At 45.8% G+C, this 24,463-nt stretch overlaps 2 protein-coding genes across 6 annotated transcripts in view; one reads left to right on the top strand and one right to left on the bottom strand.

The window, feature by feature from the left end:
- Positions 1–584: 584 nt before the first annotated feature.
- LOC139422431 (terminal nucleotidyltransferase 5C-like) lies at positions 585–2,873 on the top strand. The gene is made up of 2 exons (XM_071173611.1): positions 585–1,167; positions 2,287–2,873. The coding sequence occupies exons 1-2, from the start codon at positions 585–587 to the stop codon at positions 2,871–2,873; spliced, it is 1,170 nt and encodes a 389-aa protein (XP_071029712.1).
- Positions 2,874–6,824: 3,951 nt separating this feature from the next.
- Positions 6,825–24,463, bottom strand: part of LOC139422972 (bromodomain and WD repeat-containing protein 3-like) — a 26,356-nt gene continuing 8,717 nt past the window's right edge. For 2 of the 5 annotated variants that reach the window (XM_071174502.1, XM_071174506.1), the window contains 36 exons: positions 21,604–21,754; positions 21,327–21,425; positions 21,030–21,190; positions 20,694–20,915; positions 20,266–20,366; positions 20,065–20,135; positions 19,780–19,880; positions 19,615–19,655; positions 19,426–19,530; positions 19,175–19,325; positions 18,902–19,036; positions 18,643–18,771; positions 18,314–18,539; positions 18,069–18,215; positions 17,685–17,865; positions 17,425–17,518; positions 17,136–17,300; positions 16,974–17,047; positions 16,656–16,851; positions 16,300–16,416; positions 15,821–15,928; positions 14,001–14,125; positions 13,833–13,915; positions 13,467–13,578; positions 13,213–13,274; positions 12,715–12,870; positions 12,461–12,581; positions 12,152–12,277; positions 11,962–12,034; positions 11,795–11,848; positions 11,505–11,648; positions 10,988–11,140; positions 10,640–10,812; positions 10,418–10,506; positions 10,168–10,320; positions 8,951–9,878 (listed from right to left, as the gene is read on the bottom strand). In XM_071174502.1, coding sequence (XP_071030603.1) covers positions 9,136–9,878; positions 10,168–10,320; positions 10,418–10,506; positions 10,640–10,812; positions 10,988–11,140; positions 11,505–11,648; positions 11,795–11,848; positions 11,962–12,034; positions 12,152–12,277; positions 12,461–12,581; positions 12,715–12,870; positions 13,213–13,274; positions 13,467–13,578; positions 13,833–13,915; positions 14,001–14,125; positions 15,821–15,928; positions 16,300–16,416; positions 16,656–16,851; positions 16,974–17,047; positions 17,136–17,300; positions 17,425–17,518; positions 17,685–17,865; positions 18,069–18,215; positions 18,314–18,539; positions 18,643–18,771; positions 18,902–19,036; positions 19,175–19,325; positions 19,426–19,530; positions 19,615–19,655; positions 19,780–19,880; positions 20,065–20,135; positions 20,266–20,366; positions 20,694–20,915; positions 21,030–21,190; positions 21,327–21,425; positions 21,604–21,754 — 5,142 coding nt within the window. In that variant the 3' untranslated portion in view covers positions 8,951–9,135. Of the gene's footprint in view, positions 9,879–10,167; positions 10,321–10,417; positions 10,507–10,639; positions 10,813–10,987; positions 11,141–11,504; positions 11,649–11,794; positions 11,849–11,961; positions 12,035–12,151; positions 12,278–12,460; positions 12,582–12,714; positions 12,871–13,212; positions 13,275–13,466; positions 13,579–13,832; positions 13,916–14,000; positions 14,126–15,820; positions 15,929–16,299; positions 16,417–16,655; positions 16,852–16,973; positions 17,048–17,135; positions 17,301–17,424; positions 17,519–17,684; positions 17,866–18,068; positions 18,216–18,313; positions 18,540–18,642; positions 18,772–18,901; positions 19,037–19,174; positions 19,326–19,425; positions 19,531–19,614; positions 19,656–19,779; positions 19,881–20,064; positions 20,136–20,265; positions 20,367–20,693; positions 20,916–21,029; positions 21,191–21,326; positions 21,426–21,603; positions 21,755–24,463 lie in introns of those variants that run through there. The other 3 variants (XM_071174503.1, XM_071174504.1, XM_071174507.1) reach the window with 3 other exon arrangements.

The raw sequence follows: 24,463 nt of genomic DNA, 5'->3' as shown, positions 1-24,463 counted from the left end.
GAGTTCATTTATCACTAAGTTTAAAATACACAAATTAAGCAGTTGAAAATAAAACTATTACCTTTGGATCAGAGGATATTGTGCAAACTAGAACAACAAGGACAAGGTTTGCTCATATTACTTCTCTTCTGAGAGGAAGTTCCTAGCTGGTTACCTTTCTGATTAATTTTTCATTTTACATCTTCCACCCCCATGTGTTCATGTGTGTGTAAGGGGGGCTGATGCACATGTGTGACAGTAACTGGCAAGATTTGGGAGTTGGAGGAGGCATCCTACAGCATATTCCATAGATGGTGCCTTGTATCCTGCTGAGGCAGTATCTTATGCTTAGTAGTACCAACACAGCTTTTTAAATTTGGAATGGTGCAATCTGTGCCTTTGGTGTCTCTTGTTTCAGTGTTGACATTGACATCCCCTGAACTCAATGTGAATGAATGAATGAATGATAGTATTTCTTCACTTGTTGTAAAATGCATTAGAATCTTTCCCATTGAACACACATTTTGTGGCATGAAATTACCCAGGTTCTTCCAAATACAATATTGTGTCCTTTTGCAGATAAACCCAAGATAATGGAGCTCCAAATGGATAGAAGATTCCACAACTTGACCCTGGAGCAAGTCCAGACTCTGGACCAGGTGTTGACAGAGGTGATCCCCATCCACGGCCGAGGGAACTTCCCCACCCTGGAGGTGAGACCCATGGACATCATCCACGTAGTGAAGGACCGGCTGGTGGAGAGGGAGATCAGGGTCAGGGACATCCGCCTCAATGGCTCCACCGCCAGCTATGTGATGGTCAGAGACAACGGCACGGGCTACAGAGACCTGGACATCATCTTTGGAGTGGAGCTGCCCAGACAGGAGGACTTCCAGGTTATCAAGGAGGTGGTGCTGGGCAGCCTGCGTGACCTCCTTCCCCATGGGGTCAACAGACGCAAGATCACCTACCTCACCATGAAGGAGGCCTACGTACAGAAGATGGTCAAGGTCTTCAATGAGCACGACCGCTGGAGCCTAATCTCACTGTCCAATAACAGGGGTAAGACTGTGGGGCTCAGGTTCGTAAATTCCCTGCGACGACAGTTTGAATTCAGCGTGGACTCCTTCCAGATTATATTGGACCATATGCTGGAGGCATATTGGGAGACTGAGAGGAGGCAAGAGGGTCAGTGTGAGGGATTGGAGTCACACAATGGCAATGTGTTATATCCTGATAGAGGGGCAGAGAAAACCATAATGGAACCCCAGTACCCTTCTGTGAATCTAAAAGAAGATAAAGACAATGACTCAATGATGACACACTTCACTGACAGTCTGTGCCACAGTGAAGAGGTTATTGTTCAAAAGGAAGAATCATTGCATCCGATGGATGTGCATGCAACTGGAAAGCAAGAGGAACAGGAAGTGTTAGCGAAAGCAGAGCTTGACCTGGGATCTCTGGAGGATGAGGAAGAGGTAGAAGAGGTGGTGGTGTTAACAGTTGATACAGTAAAAATACAATTCGTTCAGAATACAGATTACCTCTCAGTTATATCCTCCAAAACAATGACAGAAGAGATGGAACCTCTGGTGCCAAATACATCTGTAGACCCTCAAAGTAACACAGAGGAGTCATTGATTTCTGAGTCAAAAGACATCAATCCATCCCCCATGTTGCTCACAGAGAACTCAACACTGCAACAAGAGCAAGCTCAACTTCAGGTGATACTTCAATCCACATCCCAAGACTGCACTGCTGTCACACAAAACGTACACCTTGAACATTCATTCCTTCCCCCAGCCAAGAAAACCTGTGACACATCCCAGCAAGTTGTACCTGACTTTTGCCCCTCACCTAAATCTCCAAGGAAGATGTCACGAAAGATGAGCAGCACTTCATCACTCCCTGAAAAATGGTCTTTGTTAAAAGATCTGTCAGATCTGACAACACAGCTGTTTGAGCCTATAGAAATACAACCAAATCCCTCTTTAATAGACACTGATCAAGGCCATTATTCATCCTCCTCAGGGTCCAGACAGAGGAACTCAGAGAGCACTAAAACACTCACAGATCACCTTACTCCAGCTGTTTCATCCCAAGATAAAAACATAACACCCCACAACATAGAACAAATAGTCAGGGTGAAATACTCAAAAAAGCCTCCCAACTCAGAAGCTACTCAGGAATCAGTGTCCCTTCAAACCACAGGGGACAGAGTCCCAGAGTCTGAGCCTGCTGCTGCTCAGGAACCAGGTCCACCAGAGACAACCACAGTCTTTCCAGGGCCAAGCTCGGCCTTAAAAGACAGGGTCAGCATCACTGTGGTAGCAGAGTGCATGTACGGTGACTTTGAGCAAGCCATGGATCACCTGCGCTTCCGACTCATTGCCACCCATAACCCAGAGGAGATCAGAGGAGGTGGACTTCTGAAGTACAGTGACCTGCTCGTGAGGAACTTCAGGCCAGCCAGTGAGACAGAGATCAAGTCCCTTGAGCGTTACATGTGCTCCCGCTTCTTTATTGACTTTCCTGACCTCAGCGAGCAGCAGCGCAAAATCGAGGCCTACCTGCGCTGCCACTTTATTGGCGATGAGGAGACGGGCAAATATGACTTTCTGATGACCCTGCGTCGGGTGATAGACGATAGTACAGTGTGCCTGATGGGACATGAGCGGAGGCAGACACTCAATATGATCACTGTCCTGGCTCTGAGGGTGCTGGGGGAACAGAATGCCATTCCCAATACTGCCAACATCACCTGCTTCTACCAGCCTGCACCTTACATGGCTGACCCCATATTCAGCAGCTACTACATTCCCCAGGCAGCACAGCCCCCCCTCCTTTACCACCCCTACCCTTTACATGTCCACATGCAGACCGGCCTGGTGTAGGTCCCAGCATGTGAGTGGGGGAGAGCATGCGGGCTGTGTTCTATATGGTTCTACTCTGTAACCAGAGGCACAAAATAGATTTAAAAAAGAAAACAGGCTGCATGAGCAGTTTGTTCAATGCTTTGAAAAGACACTGCCTATGAAGTGAGAGACAGTGGACACAGAATAGGGAGGATTGGAGTTCTTTAGATAAAGGCCGGCCACCACGTCACCGTTACATTTTTTGTTGTTCTTTTGAATGGGAGAGAGAATAGCTGTGAGGGAAATGTCAGAGGGAAAGAACCGTTTACATGGCTGTTTTAGCTGCATCAGCAGGGCAGGCAGGCAGGCTTTGGCCGTGTTCAAGAGCATAAAATATGTGATGCATTGTGGGTAAATGTTGACTGAATGATTTACAAATAATAATGAGTAGGTATTTATGTTGCAAAATTAGTTGTAGATCAGTCATCAGCACTGTCGGCTACAATGTCAAACAAGTCCTATGTCACCTTCCTGCGATGGGGGATCCTAGATTGTCAATTAATGAGAAAGTTGTTTAACATCACAGAAATACTGTATGAAGTGTAGACCGAGTGTTTCTTATATTATTAACTGGGTGGTTCGAGTCCTGAATGCTGATTGGCTGACAGCCATGGTATATCAGACTGTATACCACAGGTATGACAAAAAAATATATTTTTACTGCTCTAATTACATTGTAACCAGTTTATACAGTGGGGCAAAAAAGTATTTAGTCAGCCACCAATTGTGCAAGTTCTCCCACTTAAAAAGATGAGGCCTGTAATTTTCATCATAGGTACACTTCAACTATGACAGAGAAAATGAGAAAAACAGATCCAGAAAATCACATTGTAGGATTTTTTATCAATTTATTTGCAAATTATGGTGGAAAATAAGTATTTGGTCACCTACAAACAAGCAAGATTTCTGGCTCTCACAGACGTGTAACTTCTTCTTTAAGAGGCTCCTCTGTCCTCCACTCGTTACCTGTATTAATGGCACCTCTTTGAACTTGTTATCAGTATAAAAGACACCTGTCCACAACCTCAAACAGTCACACTCCAAACTACACTATGGCAAAGACCAAAGAGCTGTCAAAAGGACACCAGAAAAAAATGGTAGACCTGCACCAGGCTGGGAAGACTGAATCTGCAATAGGTAAGCAGCTTGGTTTGAAGAAATCAACTGTGAGCAATTATTAGGAAATGGAAGACATACAAGACCACTGATAATCTCCCTCGATCTGGGGCTCCACGCAAGATCTCACCCCGTGGGGTCAAAATTATCACAAGAATGGTGAGCAAAAATCCCAGAACCACACGGGGGGACCTAGTGAATGACCTACAGAGAGTTGGGACCAAATAAACAAAGCCTAGCATCAGCAAGGGCATTGAAGATGAAACGTGGCTGGGTCTTTCAGCATGACAATGATCCCAAACACACCGCCCGGGCAGCGAAGGAGTGGCTTCATAAGAAGCATTTCAAGGTCCTGGAGTGGCCTAGCCAGTCTCCAGATCTCAACCACATAGAAAATCTTTGGAGGGAGTTGAAAGTCTGTGTTGCCCAGCAACAGCCCCAAAACATCACTGCTGTAGAGGAGATCTACATGGAGGAATGGGCCAAAATACCAGAAACAGTGTGTGAAAACCTTGTGAAGACTTACAGAAAAATGTTTGACCTGTTATATACCCTTTGTTGGCAATGACAAAATATTGAGATAAACTTTTGTTATTGACCAAATACTTATTTTCCACCATAATTTGCAAATAAATAAAAAATGTCCTCATTTTGTCTGTCATAGTTGAAGTGTACCTATGATGAAAATTACAGGCCTCTCATCTTTTTAAGTGGGAGAACTTGCACAATTGGTGGCTGACTAAATACTTTTTTGCCCCACTGTAATAGCAATAAGGTACCTCTGGGGTTTGTGATATATGGCCAATATACCATGGCTAAGGGCTGTGGCCGTGTTGCATCGTGGCTAAGAACAGCCCTTTACCATGGTATATTGGCCATATACTACACCTCAGGCAATATTGCTTAAATATACTATAGTGAGGTAGATGAGGGTCAAGTATGCTGCAGTGGATGAAGGTAGAAACACTTCAAATTAGACATACCATATAGACAAATCACAACACACAATGTACAAATGAGACAGTATCTGATTAAGCCTGCTGTGTCTTAGAGAACCTCAATATAGCGTCAGTTCTTCAATTTAAGTGAATTAACTTTCTTGAAGTGATCATTCTTTAATATTGTATTGTAATCACAAATCTTGATATGACATAAGCTGTGCTTAGGTATTGGGAAAATGTGGAGTACATATTGATTTGTTATCTGGGTGTGAACAATGTCTGATTGCATCCTTGGTGAATGTTTTAGTGTTTAATGAATGACAAAGGTAATTTATCAGGGCAAAAATCAGGGTCATTAAGATGAGAGATTCCAAAGTGGTTTAAACTATCACCCCTCAATTTCTCTTATGTGGTAGTATTTACAGATAGTTAGTTATAAGTTGACCATGTGCGACAATGACACTCACAGCAAATGTAGATTCACTCTCAATTGTTATTTCCCAGCGTGTGGCATTTCATTGTATAAGATAAACAAGAGGTACTGTAAAAGATCTACAACATGTATTTTCAGCACAGTCATGGCAGTGAGTTATTTTAACAGGCAAATTAAACTGAAGCACAGCGTAAACGTACGCAACCTTATTGTTGATTAGTGAACTATAGATGTAGCAGATGTATTTGTGATTAACCAATTCAATATTGAGGAAAGTCTAATGTAAATGTAACTGCAGTAATCTGGTACTTTCATATACCATAGCGTTGATTGTAAATTGTAATACAGTAATGTGTTGGGATTCTTTAGGTGGAATTATTTTGTGTCTGAACTTGTTCTGGAACTACTAGAGAAACATCATGAATTTTCATGATCTCTGTATTCATATTCAAAATTAGCTGAATTTGTATGGTCATTTTGACAATAAACCTTACGCACTTAAATAACCTCCTCAGATTTCTTGCATTCAGCCTCCAAACAGGGATGCTGATACTATTTTCCCTGGAGAAAAGTGGCTGGTTGATGCTGAACGTAATTATCACGGTTTTCAGACACGTGCAAAGCTGAGGTGACTTCAACATTCGAGGGGAAGTAACACACTTGGTTTTTATAATCCAAATTGATAAATTTGCCTGCTTACATCCAAAAACTCAACATCACTGCAGTGCAGTCTCTCTGGGAGTGCTGGAACAACATGCAGCAGAGGAGCACTAAGTATGGTTGCTAGCTGGCAATCTGACTCACCTTTCCAATCTCCAGTGCATTAGCTAGATTGGTTGTCCATAGCCCAGCTAGCTGAGTCACCTCTATCACAAGGCTAACTGGCTGCAAACAAACCAACCATACCACCACATGTTTCCACTCTCCTCCTAGATTCCATACCCTATCCAATGCCTAGACTGTTGCTATTACTTCTCCAAGGTAGAGTAGGCCACTCAGAGGGGAACGTGGTGTGGTCAGGGACAGGTAGGATTGACATCACTGCAGAGATATGGTGCATCTTTGTGACTCATCATGGCTCTTTGAAGGGGCAGCCAGAGATGACTCACCAAGCCCGGCATAGGTTTGAAACAGCCAGACAAGAGTGGCTATAGTCAAATTTACAGGGCCCGGGGAAGAGTGGCAGCTCAGTTTGTACCAAGTGTGTTGACTGGCAGGATGTGCAAACCATGTCGTGATAACTCAAATGATAGCACGTTGACAGCAAGGGGTTTAGGAAAACAAATATGGAGGTACAGGAGAAAATGGCTGGAACACTTAGCTAGAGGAAATGAGAATTCACAGTCCCGTCTTTCCATGAGAAGTGACAGAACATGTAAATCATGGTAAAACATGTTTGTGTTTATAGAATGTGACTGAATTAAACCGAAATACCAGGGGTGCCAAGCTTGGAGAAAATCTGTTGCTCCTTTATTTTTTAGAAAAAAGAAAAAAAACATTTTGTAGGGGGAAAAAATAAACACTTATTACACCAAGAATGTCATCATTGAACTCAGAAACGACTAGGAGGCCAGTCCAGTTACCATCTATTATATGAAGAGAGCACATTCCCAAAATATTGAGTAGGTATTTAGGCCTATCTATTGGCACAATTGAGGTCTTTTCAAACTCTACACCCACAAAGAGTTTGCAGACAGAGTTACTGCTGGCTGGTGATTGACTAACCAAAACCTTGCTTAATGAATTGACTTCCCAGAGTCCCATCTCCTTCTCTCGTGTGGCAACATGACTAGCAGTAGCATGGACCACCACATGACACATGAGAGTTCAGAGCCACTAAACCAGAGTGTAGTAGGGGAATCATGGGGCAGAGGAGCTGGGGGGGATCCTGGGAGCATTGGGTGAAGTCATGGAACTGTATCACACACACACACACACACACACACACACACACACACACACACACACACACACACACACACACACACACCCTTATGTTAGGAAGTGGAAGGAAAGGAGAAGAGAACCTGCCTGTCTGTAGCCATGCGGTCTGTTCCTAAGGCAGACCCGTCGCTCCGACCTTCGAGCCAGCAAACACAACCGTCTGATCAGTAATGCTCACAACAACTTGATCAGATGTATTTGTACACAAAGGTGTGAATATTACTGGCAAAATGTATCTGTGAATTGTACACACAAATAAAGTCCTTTGTTCTTTAAAACTGCATGAAAAAAAAAGTCCTTCGCTCTTTGTAGCTTTTCTGGTTGTCCAATTAAGAGGAAATCAGAGGTGCAATGGATGCTCAGCCCAACAAAAGCCTTCTCAAATTCAGCTGCCACACAATAGATAAATATGCAAATATTTCACCATCATTAGTATTAGCTAAGAAAGAATTGCAAAGTGTATAATACAGTGAAAAAAATACACATTTCTGCAGTAAAAAATGCCCTTCTCAGCACGAGGTGGAAGTGAGTGGTGGTTATGGGCAAACATCTCCCCAAAAGTACCATGATTCACATTGGTGTTTGAACCAATGACTGGTTTGAAGGACAGTGCCCTGGAAGTTATAAACTAATGTGTTCATTTGATCCATAAAAGTATATTCCGACTAACAAAAATAGAACAATGGTTCCAATCCTTATACAACAGCTTTGCATTTCTCCTTTCCAATTACCCACACTCTTTCATGTCACTAGCACACTAGACATCAATCAACCCTAACAACCACATGCCACAGGATGAGGACATGGCCAAGCCTCTATAAAACTATTGTATGTGCAAATATACAAATTCTACAGAACAGATAGGGACTAGGGGGAATATAGCATGAAAAACATTCAGTGGCCCAGGAGTTAACTAAGGAGCTACATCTGTCTTTGATTCAATGGCGGAACAGTCTACTGTAGGCATGCAGCATTTTACAACGAGACTAATGATGTAGGAAGTCACCACCTCAACTAATTAGAATCAAACAGTTCCTACGCGAAGATAGTCTTGAACTAAAACCCACAGAATCACCTTGCCTCTATGACCTAGCCTGGACACCTGAAAGGGGACATTTATGCAGTGAATGAGCACACCAGAGTTGACCTCTCAATGAGAAGGGTGAGGATTTGGGAGGATGAAGAATAGTGACAGGGTTAGCATCAAATCAGACAACCCAACACAGAGGGGGTCATGTGGAAGAGGGTCATTTAGGGAGAGATGTACTGTTCAGACAGGACACAAACAGAGAGTAGAGGGAACATCACTTTCTGTCACCCAGGTGGTAGAGAAAAACAGACCGTACAGTCTCCTTGAGATATAACATGAGCACCGGTTTTTGGCATCTCTGAAACTTTGTAGTAGTACGACCAGGAAGAAGGGAGAATGCAAGGGCAAGTAGAAAGATGGCAGAGGAAAAGCAGAATAGAGGAGTTGATAGAAGAGGAGTAAGGAGTCTTTAAGGCCCAGGAGAGCAGTAAGTTAGGTGAAAGCGAGTTTGATCAGGTCCATGTTGATGAGTAACCCTGAAGACCAGGTAGGGAGGTTCCTTGGCAAGATTATCAGGAGCACCACTGCCAGTAGAGCCGTAAACAGTCTCCTACACAAAGCAAAATTATGCAAAAATCATTAAAAAAAGAAATCCCTGAAGTATTAATTTAGTCAATTGAACAGTCTCAGTATCACGCTTGGTGGGTAAGGTAGATAGATGGTGGTTGGTTGGGGTTAGAAAGCCCAGTTTGAGGAAGTTTGAGGGGTCTGTGTGTGTCAGTGGTTCCAGCCCATGAGGTGGCTGACACGGGCCTTTTCGGTCATGCGACGTACCCGTCCTGAGCGGGACATGCCTAGGTTGAGGGGGTCCTCTGTGGTCCCCGACTCTTCATCTGACTCGTCGTTGTACAACACTGTCCTGCGGCCCTGGTTCCGGGTGTTCACCTGACCAGACTTACTGCGGCTACTGCTTTTCTGACCGCCCTCTGTCCCACCCTCACCCTGCTCAGAGTCGTCCTCCTCCGATTCCTCCTTTTCCTCAGGCTCTTCTTCCTCCTCAGGCTCCTCCTCGTCATCCTCCTCCTCTCTCTGCGGTTGCGGCTCCTCCTCTTCTTCTTCCTCCTCCTCCTCCTCCTCATTGTCTTCATCTTGTTTGTCGTCATCTTCTTCATCCTTCTCCTCCTCCTCCTCATCCTCTGCCTGGACTCGTGCTCTCTTGGCTCTCTCTGGAGCCTCCTCCGCCTCCTGTTCTTCTTTCCGCCTCCTCTTCCCAGAAACGTCCATCTTGCCCTTGGCTTTGTGGCGGGTCTTTAAGCAGGGAGCTTTGCTGTAGTCGTGATCTCCTCCCTCCACGAACTTCCCAACCTCCGACTCACTGTCTGAATCACTGTCTGATGAGGACAATGATGAGGAAGACGATGATGAAGAGGAGCTATTGGATCCTCCAGACTCCTCCCCCTCCTGCAGCACTCTTCGCCGGTGGCTCTGTCTGGCACCATTGGTGAGAGGTCTGTTACGCTCTGGAGAGACAAACATACACAGTCTCCCTGTTAAACATATCACAGCAACACTGACTAAAGTAGCCTCCATCAACAGCTACCAAGTAGGCTTACATGATAACCCTTTCTGATTGTGTGATTTTGGTAGCATTGAAAAACATAGCAATAACACCATTAACTGCTGCGTTTTAACCAGGTTGACTTCAAACATTCAAGTAGTTGGGAAACTAACTAAAGACATTTGTCTTGATAGCTTGGTAAAACATCTCTATGAAGGACTATTTATCCACTGCCTTTTGGTGTTGGTTACCCTGTGTAGTAATACCAGAGTTCTTGATGGGTGTGGTCCGACTGCGGGTGACACGGTCGGCCCCTGGGCCCCCAATGTGGCTGCCTGTCCCGGAGCTGGAGGAGGATGAGGGCTGGCTGTCCTCCTCCACCACCACGCTGCTCGACTCCGACGCTGCAATAGCAGCACCTCACGTTACCACCCAACCTCCCATCGCCTCAAACATTTCACACATACCGCCACAGACACAAACATACATGACAAGACTTACCCTGAGATGGCCTGCGAGACTGGCTCTTAGATGAGGGTTGGGATTTTTTGGGTGTTGCTTTCTTCCCCGACTTGTGCTTCCCTTTAGGACTAGAGATAAGACACCAAGATAGTGTTTGAGGTGAAATCTAAATAGATCCTACAAGGAGTGGCAAATAACAGGTGTGTTTATTACAGTGGTAAGGGTTAAAGTTGTAGAGAGGCATTCCAGCCAGGCCAGTACCTGGAGGGTCGGCTGGTGGGAGGGGAGCTGCCTCCACTGTTCAGCCTCTTCCTGTAGCTGACACTCTGGCGACTCCTCCTCCGCTGGTTCTGGACTGCAGACTTGTAGTCGGAGATGATGGAGATGATTTGTCTCTCAAAGAAGGCTGATTGGCTCAGGGTCATGGTGTAGATCTGAAGATAAAACAATGAAGATCAAAACCCCATTCTCTCACAGAACACATAAGGGTCAGGGGTTATAAGACCCACTGCACCCCCCCCCCCCCCGAATCTTGGAAAGAAGTGGGGAGTGCTCAACCAACGTGAGTCGAGGTGCAACCCAAAAAAATGTCAGAATGAGTAGACTAACTTGTGACTTCTTGTTAGGTGTATATGCTTTGGAGTTGCTGAAAATGAGACGGACATCTTTGGCAAACTCCATGGGGTTCTCGTAGTTTCCGACGACCAGCGCCTCTGTAACAGTCCCCAGGTCCATGGGAGTGTCTATGATGTCTCGATAGTCCTGGGAGAGGAGGGAGAGAGGGTCGTTTTTAGGACGTCTGAAACCACTTAACTGAGAATTGAGGACAGATAGTTTGTAATACTTCTGAACCACTACAGTCAGACTAATAAGACTATCAGCTTCTCTGATTGAAATGACACAGTGGGCTGGTTTCCCAGAAACAGTTTAAACCTAATCCTAAAATAAAAAGTATTTTCAAAGAAGAATCGCCATTGCTTTTTAGACCAGGAGCAGGTTTGATCTTGTTACCGGACTAAATGAGCCAGATTGTAAAGCACTCAGATCCTAAGGCACTTATCCTGTAAGGGGATGTTATCATGTCTCTGTGGGAGTGGCAGTGACTATAATAAATAACAAGCCTTACTGGGTAGGTGAAGAGGTCCACAGGCTGTCTGAAGGGCTCAGAGTCAGGGCCGTCCATCATACGCCGCAACAGCTCCCGACATTGGCCCCGCCACGCACGAACGTCTAACACAACCCCACGCTTTTTAGGACTGGGATTGGCCCGCTGAAAGTGGGAGAAAGGGAAGGTTTCCAGTTAGGTAAATAAATAAAATAAATAAAAACAGGAGGCAGAAAAACAACAGGGAGGAGGAATCACAGTCATAGCAAAAACAATGCATATTCCATGTTTGAGATGAAACCCTCCCCTACCTGTTGTCCTGTGGATGTCCCTGGAGTGTCAGAGTCCACGTCCACCTCAGCAGTCTGCACACCAACAGAGAGACAAGTACTCTTAGTACGGTTTAATAGACCACCAATACCATTTAAATATCACTATGAACTCCTTTGGGGTGTACATGTACTTCTCCATGTCTCACCTCGTCCTCTCCACTGCTCAGCTCCGTCTTCACCTTGTGGCACAGATCTAAGATGTCTGTGCAGCTCTGGTCCCTGACAAAACCACACAACAACTTGTCATATTTGCAGTCAAAACCAAGTTCTTTAAGTAGATTTCACATTGTGGAAATCTACACCCTTCATTTTAGTATGATGTCAGGGGTGCCCTACCCGATGTAGCGGAGGAGCACGTCAGTCACCACCTTGGCTGCTGTCACGATGGGGCTCTGGGGCTCGTTGAAAGTGCGGGCGTTGTGCTCGATGTAGCGCACCTCCCACATCAGAGCCGAGATCCTCCTAGGAGAGAGAAACACCCGGGGGGATAAGCTGAGTGAGAGTCACTGATCTCCCCAAACTGGCACATACCAAAGTCCCAACACAGAGGTACAACGGGGCAGCAAGGATAAATGGAATATTAGCAACAATTACAATTGTTTTGAGGGATGACTACAGTGTGAGTGTGGAGAGGTCAGTGCTGACCTGTAGAAGCGGTTCTCCAGCCGTCTGTGGATGGTGCTGAGGTCAGTGGGGTAGGCCACCACAGTGCAGTAGAGGGGGTAGTCCCGCAGATCCACAGGTGAAGCAAACGCCTTGGCCAGGTCTACATGCAAAATATACAGCCCATCACACTCATCAGGCAATACCAATCCATATGCAAGTTCACTTCCAGTTACAATCTATTAACGCAGAATTCCTAGCATGAAAGCTGTTCCTGTGTGATAGCAGTGACCTACCCAGTGTAAGCAGATCGTTGATGCCAAAGATGACCCTCTGGCAGTCCTCGTCCCGTGAGTGAGCCCCCCACTCCCCCTCCTGGGGGCTGTAGAGGCGAGCCTTCACCTCCTCCTCTGTCACCACCACCCCGTCACCAACCTCTTCTGGCAACTCCGCTGGGGGAGGGAACGCAGCACACCAGTCAGAAACCATTAATCAGCTCGTTGGTTAAAACACACCAGTTAGAGACAACATCAGCTCATTGGTTAAAACACACCAGTCAGAGACAACATCAGCTCATTGGTTAAAACACACCAGTCAGAGACAACATCAGCTCATTGGCTGGCAGCTCAGTCTCACTATCAATAACCTGATATAGATAGAGACTGCATGTGTTATGTTGAATGAGCTAGCAAGGAAGACACTTGAATGTGCAAACTGACTGAAAACAAACTGCATTATTCCAGTAGATGACCTGAGTTGGGTGAGGAGCCATTGATAGAAGCAGTGATACTAACCTTCATCAGAAATGGGCTCCATGTCCCAAGGGCTCATCTTCTCCCTCTCGCTATTATCCCACCTAGTCAAGAGAAACCACACCTCAGCATTCAGTATCATAAGACATTTATATTTTATGCATTCCTATTGAGTGTAAGCTACAGTATGAACTTTTGAGGGTCACACTGGGATGTACCACTCCAGACTGTAACCTTAAATCTAGTGTCAGACGTGTTAATCAGACCTGTTGAGTGCGGGGTACACATTGACTCACTTGACAGCGTAGCACTGGAACAGGCTGTCTGGGTACTCTGGCTGGAGTGGCTGTTGGTCCTCCACAGAGCCAAACCACCAGGCGTCATCGATGATGCTCCGGAAGCGCACACCTAGCCGGGATAAAACATTGCTTGTTTCAGTACATGACAACAGCTGGTCCGTGAATCATCATACGTACAGAGCACAGATGTATGGGAGTATGAACTGTAAAGGTACATCCCACAGATGTGGGAGAGCACACCACACTGCTTATATGGCACAAAGTAGAGAGGAGGTGGAACATGTAAGCGAGGGAGCTGGACTGATCCTCTGCTAGCCTCTAACCACCATGTACATAAGCCTGTTAGAGTGAAGCAACACTAACCAGTCTGCCAGTTGCGCTCTTTAGCTTCGTCATAGAACTGCTGGAGCACCAGGAAATCAATGACATCCGGCATGTCATGGTACCTGAGAGAACAAGGAAAGTCATTGCCACTTATTGCTGGATATTACCATATTCTTTTCAAACAAGAGAATTAGATGGATGACTCACTTTAAGGAGAATGACTCATTGGTCATTTTGCCTGAGATGGGGTGCAGGAAGGCCAGTTTTAGGCAACAGAGGGTGGGAGGGCCCACCTCATACTTAATGCCAACCACCTTCACAGACTCCTGGTCCTGAATGACGAGAAAACAAACAAAATATATTGAAATAAGAGAGAGGCCTCACAAAGGATATGTAATACATTTAAAAAAAACATACAGTTGAAGTTGTACGTTCACATGCACCTTAGCCAAATACATTTAAACTCAGTTTTTCACAATTCCTGACATTTAAAAAATTCCATGTCTTAGGTCAGTTAGGATCACCACTTTATTTTAAGAATGTGAAATGTCAGAATAATAGTGGAGTGAATGATTTATTTCAGCTTTTATTTATTTCATCACATTCCCAGTGGGTCAGAAGTTTACATACACTCAATTAGTATTTGGTAGCATTGCCTTTAAATAGTTTAACTTGGGTCAAATGTTTTGGGTAGCCTTCCACAAGCTCCCCACAATAAGTTGGGTGAATTTTGGCCCATTCCTCCTGACAGAGCTGGTGTATTTGAGTCAGGTTTGTAAGGCCTCCTTGCTCACACACGCTTTTTCAGTTCTTCCCACACATTTTCTACGGGATTGAGGTCAGGGCTTTGTGATGGCCACTCCAATATAGCTTGACTTTGTTGTCCTTAAGTAATTTTGCCACAACTTTGGAAGTATGCTTGGGGTCATTGTCCATTTGGAAGACCCATTTGCGACCAAGCTTTAACTGATGTCTCGAGATGTCACTTCAATATATCCACATAATTACCCTGCCTCATGATGCCATCTATTTTGTGAAGTGCACCAGTCCCTCCTGCAGCAAAGCACCCCCACAACATGATACTGCCACCCCCATGCTTCACAGTTGGGATGGTGTTCTTCAGCTTGCAAGCCTTTTCCTCCAAACATAACGATGGTCATTATGACCAAACAGTTGTATTTTTGTTTCATCAGACCAGAGGACATTTCTCCAAAAAGTATGATCTTTATCCCCATGTGCAGTTGCAAGTCGTAGTCTGTTTTTTTTAATGGCAGTTTTGGAGCAGTGGCTTCTTCCTTGCTGAGCGGACTTTCAGGTAATGTCAATATAGGACTCGTTTTACTGTGGATATAAATACTTTTGTACCTGTTTCCTGCAGCATCTTCACATGGTCCTTGGCTGTTGTTCTGGAATTGATATGCACTTTTCGCACCAAAGTACGTTATTTTCTAGGAGACAGAAAGCGTCTCCTTTCTGAGCGGTATGCCTGTTTATACTTGCGTACTATTGTTTGCACTGATGAACATGGTACCTTCAGGCATTTGGAAATTGCTCCCAAGGATGAACCAGATTTTTGAAGGTCTTGGCTGATTTCCCCATTTTCCCACTTAGTTTGAAGGTAGGCCTTTAAATACATCCACAGGTACACCCCCAATTGACTCAAATTACGTAAAATTAGCCTTTCAGAAGCTTCTAAAGCCATGACATCATTTTCTGGAATTTTCCAAGCCGTTTAAAAAGGCACAGTCAACTTAGTGTATGTAAACATCTGACCCACTGGAATTGTGATAAAGTGAATTATAAGTGAAATAATCTGTCTGCAAACAATTGCTGGAAAAATGACTTGTGTCATGCAAAGTAGATGTCCTAACCGACTTGCAAAAACTATAGTTTGTTAACAAGAAATTTGTGGAGTGGTTGAAAAACAAGTTATGACTCCAACCTAAGTGTATGTAAACTTCTGACTTCAACTGTATGTGGTAGACATAAAGGAAGCAGTGTGAGTAAGTGTTGAGAGTTAGTCTTACCCTGAGGTTGAGCTTGTTCCAGGGCTGTTTCTGAGGATTGATACTGTAGGCCTTGGCCCTGTGCACTGCCCTGACGTAGGCCTGGTGGCCCTGCCTGAAGTACATCAGCTGAAGAGGAACAGGTGGAGAGGGTCACCACTCAGGCCACGTGTCTATTAACTATGACGCAAACCTTGCACTATCGTATTCAATTAGGTACAGATTTAGCTCAATTCGAGAGCTTGTGACTATCAGCATTTTTTGTCAAAAATCTGTTACTGACACAGCCTTGTTCTGTTTAATGTTCTCTACCTACTCATGTTGTTAAGTTCAAAACAATACAATATAAACATTTATGACAGCATTTAAAGCAATGAGGGTTTAGAACTTTCAAGCCAATTAAAACAGAATCATATTTTTTGCTGATAGAACCTTATAGTCCCAAGGTTTCTGGTGTACTCTGTTGGACCTAAGGCCCGTAAGGCAGTAGGGTTCCTTACCTCGTCACCCATCTGTGGCACAAAAGGAGAGCGGCGGGGGATGGTCTCCATGATCCAAGAGGGGGGCAGCCATTCCTCCGCATCACACCCAGCCAGAGACAGAGACGAGCTAGGTTTCTGAGCACAGAGACAGGGGGTTAAACGGTCTGAAATAACACACACTCTTAAGGGAACTTGCCCTCAGTCACGAGACCTCAGCACATCAAAGTCAAACAAAGTCAAAGGCTCTACACTCCGTACAGACAGTAACTGAGAACATAGGCAAGATCAATAATAATATGCCATTTCCAAGCAGCAAGTTGGCTGTGCCATTTCCTGACATTCCCATGTTTCTACTGTGCGTTCCGTGAGCACACCTTCTGTTTGGTCTGCTTGGGCTTCTTCTTCTTCTCCTCCGCCTGCTTCCTTCCGGCCTCCTCTCCCTGGCCCTCGGCCTCCTCTGAACTGCTGGAGCCACCGGGCGGTCGGACCTGCCTTCTGCTGGTCCGCTTGGGGGGCTGGAGGTTGATCCCCGCATCAGCTGTCCAATCAGAGTAGTCACTGGAGGAGACACTGAGGGGGAGAAAAGTGGTATCAAAATGTGTATTTTGTAATCACAGACATAAGGTAGAGTAATGAATGGATACCTATGTTCCTGCAGTATTCTGACTTTTCAGGAGATGTCAGACATTTACCTGGAACTGCTGTCACTCTGCCACTGTGTTTCCCCATCAGAGGAAGCGTCGCTGGCTTCTGCCTGCTCCTCTGCCTGCTCCACACAGAAACATAATTAGACCTCCACTGACATGACAACGCGAGTCCTCTGCTACTTCAAGAACAGACTACAACCCTCCCACCTCTCCATCGCTGTCCGAGTCTATCTGGCTGTCAGAGATCCTCCCCCTGTTCACACGGCGACGTTCTCCTGCTGAGCGGGTCTGGTACGCTGGTGGAGGTCTGGTCTGCTTCTTCTTCCTCTGGGTCCGCCGCAGGGAGCGCTTGCAGGGAGCCTGCTGCTCAGTCTACAGGGGGGAGAAGTCGTTGTTGAATGATAGAAAAGAAAGTAAAGCAATTGGTAGAATTCAACAAAGGGGCACACATTTGTCCTGAAAGAAATAGAGAGCTGTGGGACAGTAGTGTAGTCACCTTAGGAGAACTGGGTACAGGCTTCCTCCTCCTCTCTGTGTTGTAGATGGAACACTCCACCTCACCTTTGGCCCGTCTGGTCTCCTCCATCACCCTACACAACGCAAACAGCTTTAGTCAGCCACTGGGGGATATCTACCTCAGCACCAATCTTACAAATGGTCCAAGGCTCAAAATGAAGAAGATGGGCAGGACTGGTTAGAACACAAGGTTCAAGGCCATCTAAGGTAGGCTCTGTCTGTCTGGTCAGTCAGTCTCACCGGAGGACCCCTTGCTGGACTTCGTTGACCACAACCCTCCTGCTCCAGGCCAGCAGGTCCCTCTCCGTGGCCATCTGACTGCGAGGGGCGTTGTGGTGCATCTGACGCACCCCCTCCACCTGACCACTCCTCCTCAGGCCCACGTTAGGGGGCGATCCCACTACCTCTGGTCTCTCACCAGCTTCAAATAAGGAAAAACAGAGTTACACATATCAAATCAAAATCAAATCAAATTTATTTGTCACATACACATGGTTAGCAGATGTTAATGCGAGTGTAGCGAATATTTAATTAATGACTACAACATCTGAAATCCAATATGCATACACTGTATGAGGGTCATTCCAGTATGCAAATATGGTTATATGAAACTGTGGAACGTACCCCCCTCTCCTTCAGGCTCTCTCTCTTGGTCCCGCCTCTCATCCGGCTGGTTTTGCAACTGTCTGATCAGGACATCCAATGGGCTTTCTCCCTGACCCTCATCTGCTGTTAGCTGGCCAATCACCTGCTCCACCACCTCACCATCACCTAAGCAACAGAGAAGTTACAATTCCCAACGTTATCCACATTTTGATCCCAGAGCCAGGTAAAGAAACATTGTTGAAAGCGTTGATAAGGAGGTTTACCATTGGCCATGTAGCCCAGCTGGGGCACCAGATGTTCCTCCTTGCAGCTCTCCCTGCCGGGCACCAGGCGCTGGTAGTGGGTGGGGTGGGGGTTACCGTCCACATCCACCAAGAAGGGAGGGGGCATGAGGTGGGGCGCCTGCTGGGTTTGCTCGTCCAGGACAAAGTTATTGGCGTCCCGGATCAGGGGCCGGAAGTCAGTGTGGAAGAACATCTGGTCAGGAATCTGGAGGAGATGGGGATTTGTTATTCTCTTTACAAGCATTTAGATGACATGGAATTAACATATCTATGTTCAAATGAGCCATGTGTAAAGGCCAGACACTCACCTTCTCATAGGGTCTGCTGCAGCCAAAGCCAAAGATGAGCAGGTGGCCATGGGAGTCAGTGCAGGCAAAGTGCTGTCCATCAGCTGAGAACTTACAGTCAAACGCTGCACCGTGGCCTTGGCCCTCAATCTGAGACAGAGGAAGGCTTGTGTGAATGTCGGCCAGGGTGAAAACACTGGTACGCCACCAACACGTTCACCGTGTAGTACATATGAAGATCCGTTGCTAACTGGAACAGCAGTCAGCTGTCAGCTCTCACCATGTTGAAGAAGTTGCGGATCTTCGCTCCCTTGGCGAGGTCCCACATGTAGATGTTGCCATCGTGACCAGCAGACAGCATGATGCGGCGGTCAAATGGGTGGGCCTCCAAGACAAACACCTCATCATCATGACCCTGAAGGAGGAACACAACACATTCAGTCCCAACAGGTCACACTCACTGAAGAGACCAGACGGTTTTATGCCTTTCTACAGAGCCAGAGGTCTCCAGCTGTTTGCAGAGGAGACCAACGGGAGATAGACATCTACTCACAGACAGCACATGCAGCAGCTGGCCCGTGGTAGAGCTCCACACTTTGAGCAGGTAATTAGAGACCGCTGTGACGACCGTGCGGTCACCGCGGTCCCAGGCCACCATTGTCGGCACCAGCTTGGTCTTGTCCTCGCCATTCACAACAGCACTCCTGTGACACAGTCATACGTTAAGAACACTTACCCACGAGACAAACAAACCCATACACCCATTTGCAGCAATACAGACAATTATAGACAGTATTGTCTTACCCTGGTAGTCTGGTGGCTATGTCCAGAGTAATGCTCTTCCACTCCTGCTGTTGGTAATGCCAGATCCTAGCCGTGCCGTCCCGGCTGCCACTCACAAACCTCAGGCTGGGGACAGACAGCAGTTAGAGCCCACACAGCAACAAATCAAAATAGTTTTATCAAAGTAAAGAGACAAGTGTGCACACTAACCTGTTACTGTTGTTACAAAACTGGACCACCACAACTTTGTCCTGGAAGAAGAGAGGTAGGAGTTAACAAAAGGAGTAGTGAGAAACAAACTGAACAGTACAAGTGCTCTAGCGCTATTTATTCTTCTGTCTCCGCTCTCTTTTCTCTTCTTCTCTGCTGTCTTACCATGTGAGCATCCAACTCAGACAGTTTCATGGGTGTTTCAGAGCCGAGGTAATACACCCTGATCACATGATCAGTACCGCCCGTGGCCAGGAACATCCCACCTGATTCAAAGAGCAACAGGTAAATACATTAAACAAACTGATCTAGTTCTGTGGATTCGTGAAAACTTTACCTTGACTCATGTTGTTCAAATAGTAATTTGCAAATAACTCCATAAAATCAATGAAAATGTGATGAGGAATTGTAATGTAATGTAAAGCATGTTGTTTATTAGGGGCCACCTACCACAGCTGAAGGAGGAGGTGGAAATCTGGACCCCAGGCCTTGACCGCTCAATGAACTTGACTGGCCGGTCACTGAGGAGGAAACAGAAAACACAGGTTAGGGTCACTTAGGCCACAAAAAGGATCTGTTGAAAATAAAGACACCATCACCTTGTCATTCCTCCCTGGATGCCTCAGACAACCTCCGCTGTCCAACACTTACACAAACTTCATGCTGAGCGAGTGCCATTGCCATAAACACACCATGCCGTCTGCGCCCGTGGAGGCCAGGAAGCGCATCGGTCCTTTTACAGCCGGACAAAACTGAGGAAGACAGGGGGTGTCAAACACACTGATATTTCTCAAATCGAAAGGGTCACAAAATTGCAAAAAAAAATTAAATAAATAAATAAATAAATAAAATAAAATAAAAAAAAACAGGCCTCATGCAAGATATTTTACATCACAGAAGGTAAATGAATCAAATCAAAGTTTATTTGTCACGTGCGCCAAATACAACAGGTGTAGTAGACCTTAGTGAAATGCTTACTTACAGGCTCTAACCAATAGCGCAAAAAAGGTGTTAAGTGAACCTAACACGAATTAATAATGAAGGCTATAACTAGCTAGGTTCCTATTACTTGTCCTGACCTGAATGGAGGTGATGGAGGCTGCATGGCCCTGCAGCACAGTGATGGGGGCGCAGGTGCGCAGGCACCACACTCGGATGACCTTATCACAGCTGGCCGAGGCTATGAGCGTGTTCTCGTAGTTCACTGCCATGTCGGAGATCTCGGCCGCATGGCCACGCAGGGTGGACAGCAGCCGGCCGTCATCCGTGGACCAAATCTTCACCAGACAGTCATCAGAACCCTGGAAGGAGAGAGGTCATGATGAGACACCGGCGGCATAGAGACTGACACACTTCAGAGGGAACGGACAACAACTGTCTTTGGTATATCTTCCCGTCTTTTGTCAGACTCTTACCGTAAATATCCGTCTGCCACTGCGGTCAAAGGCCACACAGTACACAGAGGACAGGTGGCCCAGGATGCGCCTGTGCATCTTCATATGCTGGTAGGTGTAGGACGGCAGGGCATGGCCGAAGCGGGCAGTGCCAGTAGCCTGGCGAGCACCCATGATGGACACTAAACAGCGAGAGGGTAGAGGTCAGTTGGGCAGAGGTAAAGGAATTTACAATGAAATATGTATTGCTCTGTAGTGTTTCCAATAATTTACAGGTTTCAGGAATATTATTTATTTTCTTTTTACAGCACAGCTTACCGATGCTGGGGGGCTTCCCAAAGCTGACTGGTGGTTCTGGGGGGCGACCCCGGTGCAGCGCAGCAACAGCAGTTCCGCTCCATTCTGTGTGGGTACAACCTAACAGAACACATGGTTCTAAAGCATTACAGACTGTATGACCTGGGAGTCTGGGGCATGTATTCCGCATCTGTGTAATCAAGCACCTTGATTAGTGATGATGACATTATTTTGTTTGGTCTTTGATGGCAAGAGAAAGAAACAGTGAATTGGGGGGGGGGGGGGGGGGGGGGCTCACTTTTAGCTGTGCGAAGCAAAGACTGCCTTCCCAAGCCCAGGAGGGTCTGGACTCCAGGGACGCTAGGTGGGGCCTCCTTGTCTATGAGAGGACCGATCTGTTGGCATACTCTCAGCAGGTAGTCTGCTGGGATGTGCTGGTTCAAGATCACCTGTGGACACATCAGGGAAAACAGTCATCATATAGACCTGTGTGAGTGGAATCAGTAGGAAAATGTCATCAAAGCAACATTAGGGAAAATGTAACCGTATCCCTAGACACTTTAATATTTACAAACTAGACGTCAAAATACATCTTTAGTTAGATTTTATGTTCTGCCCAAAACGGACACTGGGCAGGGGAGACATTGGAGCATAAGCACAAATGCCACACACAGTTAAAGTTGTTTGCCTGTATTAAAGGGATAATCCACCCCATTAAATAAAAACCATGAAACTCCTGTCCATTTGGTGAAAACCCATGTCCTATCAGTGAGTAAAATAAAACAATTCCCATGATTTAACTTTAAGTTGTCCGTCTGTGAAATCAGGAAATTGTGTAGGAACGTGCCATAGCTACATGGTTCTCGTCAGTGGAGATAGTGTGTTATCCCCTATCAAAAAGCATTTACAACAATTGCCTGCCCTAGAGATTGTCAAATCAGCCAACAGATGGTATGGGCATATTGTCTAGAATATATCCATCCGTTTATAATCGCCATGACCAAGTATATATATTTCATTTAGATGTGCTCAATCCAAACAGTGTACCAAATTATTTTTAGGGGATCCTGAGTGGCGCAGCAGTCTAAGGTACTGCTTCGCAGTGCTAGAGGCTTCACTACAGACCTGGGTTCGATCCTAGGCTGTATCACTACTGGCCGTGATCGGGAGTCCCATAGGGCGGCGCACAATTGGCCCAGTGTCGTCCTTGTTTGGCAGTCATTGTAAATAAGAATTTGTTCTTAACGGTCTTGCCCCAAAAAAATTTTTTAACCTTTATTTAACTAGGCAAGTCAGTTAAGAACAAATTCTTATTTTCATTGACAATCTAGGAACAGAGGGTGCCTTGTTCAGAGGCAGAATGACAGATTTTTACCTTGTAAGCTCGGGGATTCGATCTTGCAACCTTTCGGTTACTAGTACAACGCTCTAACCACTAGGGTACCTGCTGCCCCACAATTAAATAAAGGTACAATTAAAAAAATATTCTTCTATGATATCACAGAGGTCTGCAAATAATTGTTTAAGTGCATGCTGCCACCTACTGTGATGGATTGTACAATAAATCAGGATCTAACTACCATGAAAATAAAATAAATAAATAAATCCCTAGTAACTTCACCGACAGTAGCTCCACTTACTACAGGAACATCCAATCGGTTTTACGGCCCCTGCATATGATACATCATGACTGATCCTATATCTATATCTGATCCTATACCGCGCTCTATACCTGGCATTCAGTAAATGCTGCAAATCAAATCAAATTTTATTTGTCACATACACATGGTTAGCAGATGTTAATGCGAGTGTAGCGAAATGCTTGTGCTTCTAGTTCCGACAATGCAGTAATAACAAGTAATCTAACTAACAATTCCAAAACTACTGTCTTGTACACAGTGTAAGGGGATAAAGAATATGTACATAAGGATATATGAATGAGTGATGGTACAGAGCAGCATAGGCAAGATACAGTAGATGGTATCGAGTACAGTATGTACAAATGAGATGAGTATGTAAACAAAGTGGCATAGTTTAAAGTGGCTAGTGATACATGTATTACATAAGGATACAGTCGATGATATAGAGTACAGTATATACGTATGCATATGAGATGCATAATGTAGGGTAAGTAACATTATATAAGGTAGCATTGTTTAAAGTGCTAGTGATATATTTACATCATTTCCCATCAATTCCCATTATTAAAGTGGCTGGAGTTGAGTCAGTGTGTTGGCAGCAGCCACTCAATGTTAGTGGTGGCTGTTTAACAGTCTGATGGCCTTGAGATAGAAGCTGTTTTTCAGTCTCTCGGTCCCAGCTTTGATGCACCTGTACTGACCTCGCCTTCTGGATGATAGCGGGGTGAACAGGCAGTGGCTCGGGTGGTTGATGTCCTTGATGATCTTTATGGCCTTCCTGTGACATCGGGTGGTGCAGGTGTCCTGGAGGGCAGGTAGTTTGCCCCCGGTGATGCGTTGTGCAGACCTCACTACCCTCTGGAGAGCCTTACGGTTGAGGGCGGTGCAGTTGCCATACCAGGCGGTGATACAGCCCGCCAGGATGCTCTCGATTGTGCATCTGTAGAAGTTTGTGAGTGCTTTTGGTGACAAGCCGAATTTCTTCAGCCTCCTGAGGTTGAAGAGGCGCTGCTGCGCCTTCTTCACGATGCTGTCTGTGTGAGTGGACCAATTCAGTTTGTCTGTGATGTGTATGCCGAGGAACTTAAAACTTGCTACCCTCTCCACTACTGTTCCATCGATGTGGATAGGGGGGTGTTCCCTCTGCTGTTTCCTGAAGTCCACAATCATCTCCTTAGTTTTGTTGACGTTGAGTGTGAGGTTATTTTCCTGACACCACACTCCGAGGGCCGTCACCTCCTCCCTGTAGGCCGTCTCGTCGTTGTTGGTAATCAAGCCTACCACTGTTGTGTCGTCCGCAAACTTGATGATTGAGTTGGAGGCGTGCGTGGCCACGCAGTCGTGGGTGAACAGGGAGTACAGGAGAGGGCTCAGAACGCACCCTTGTGGGGCCCCAGTGTTGAGGATCAGCGGGGAGGAGATGTTGTTGCCTACCCTCACCACCTGGGGGCGGCCCGTCAGGAAGTCCAGTACCCAGTTGCACAGGGCGGGGTCGAGACCCAGGGTCTCAAGCTTGAT

The sequence above is a fragment of the Oncorhynchus clarkii genome, chromosome 12 (assembly GCF_045791955.1).
Source record: "Oncorhynchus clarkii lewisi isolate Uvic-CL-2024 chromosome 12, UVic_Ocla_1.0, whole genome shotgun sequence".
NCBI classification, from domain to species: Eukaryota; Metazoa; Chordata; class Actinopteri; order Salmoniformes; family Salmonidae; genus Oncorhynchus; species Oncorhynchus clarkii.
The sequence above is the reverse complement of the archived record's forward strand: the minus strand, read 5'-3'. Positions and strand labels throughout refer to the sequence as shown.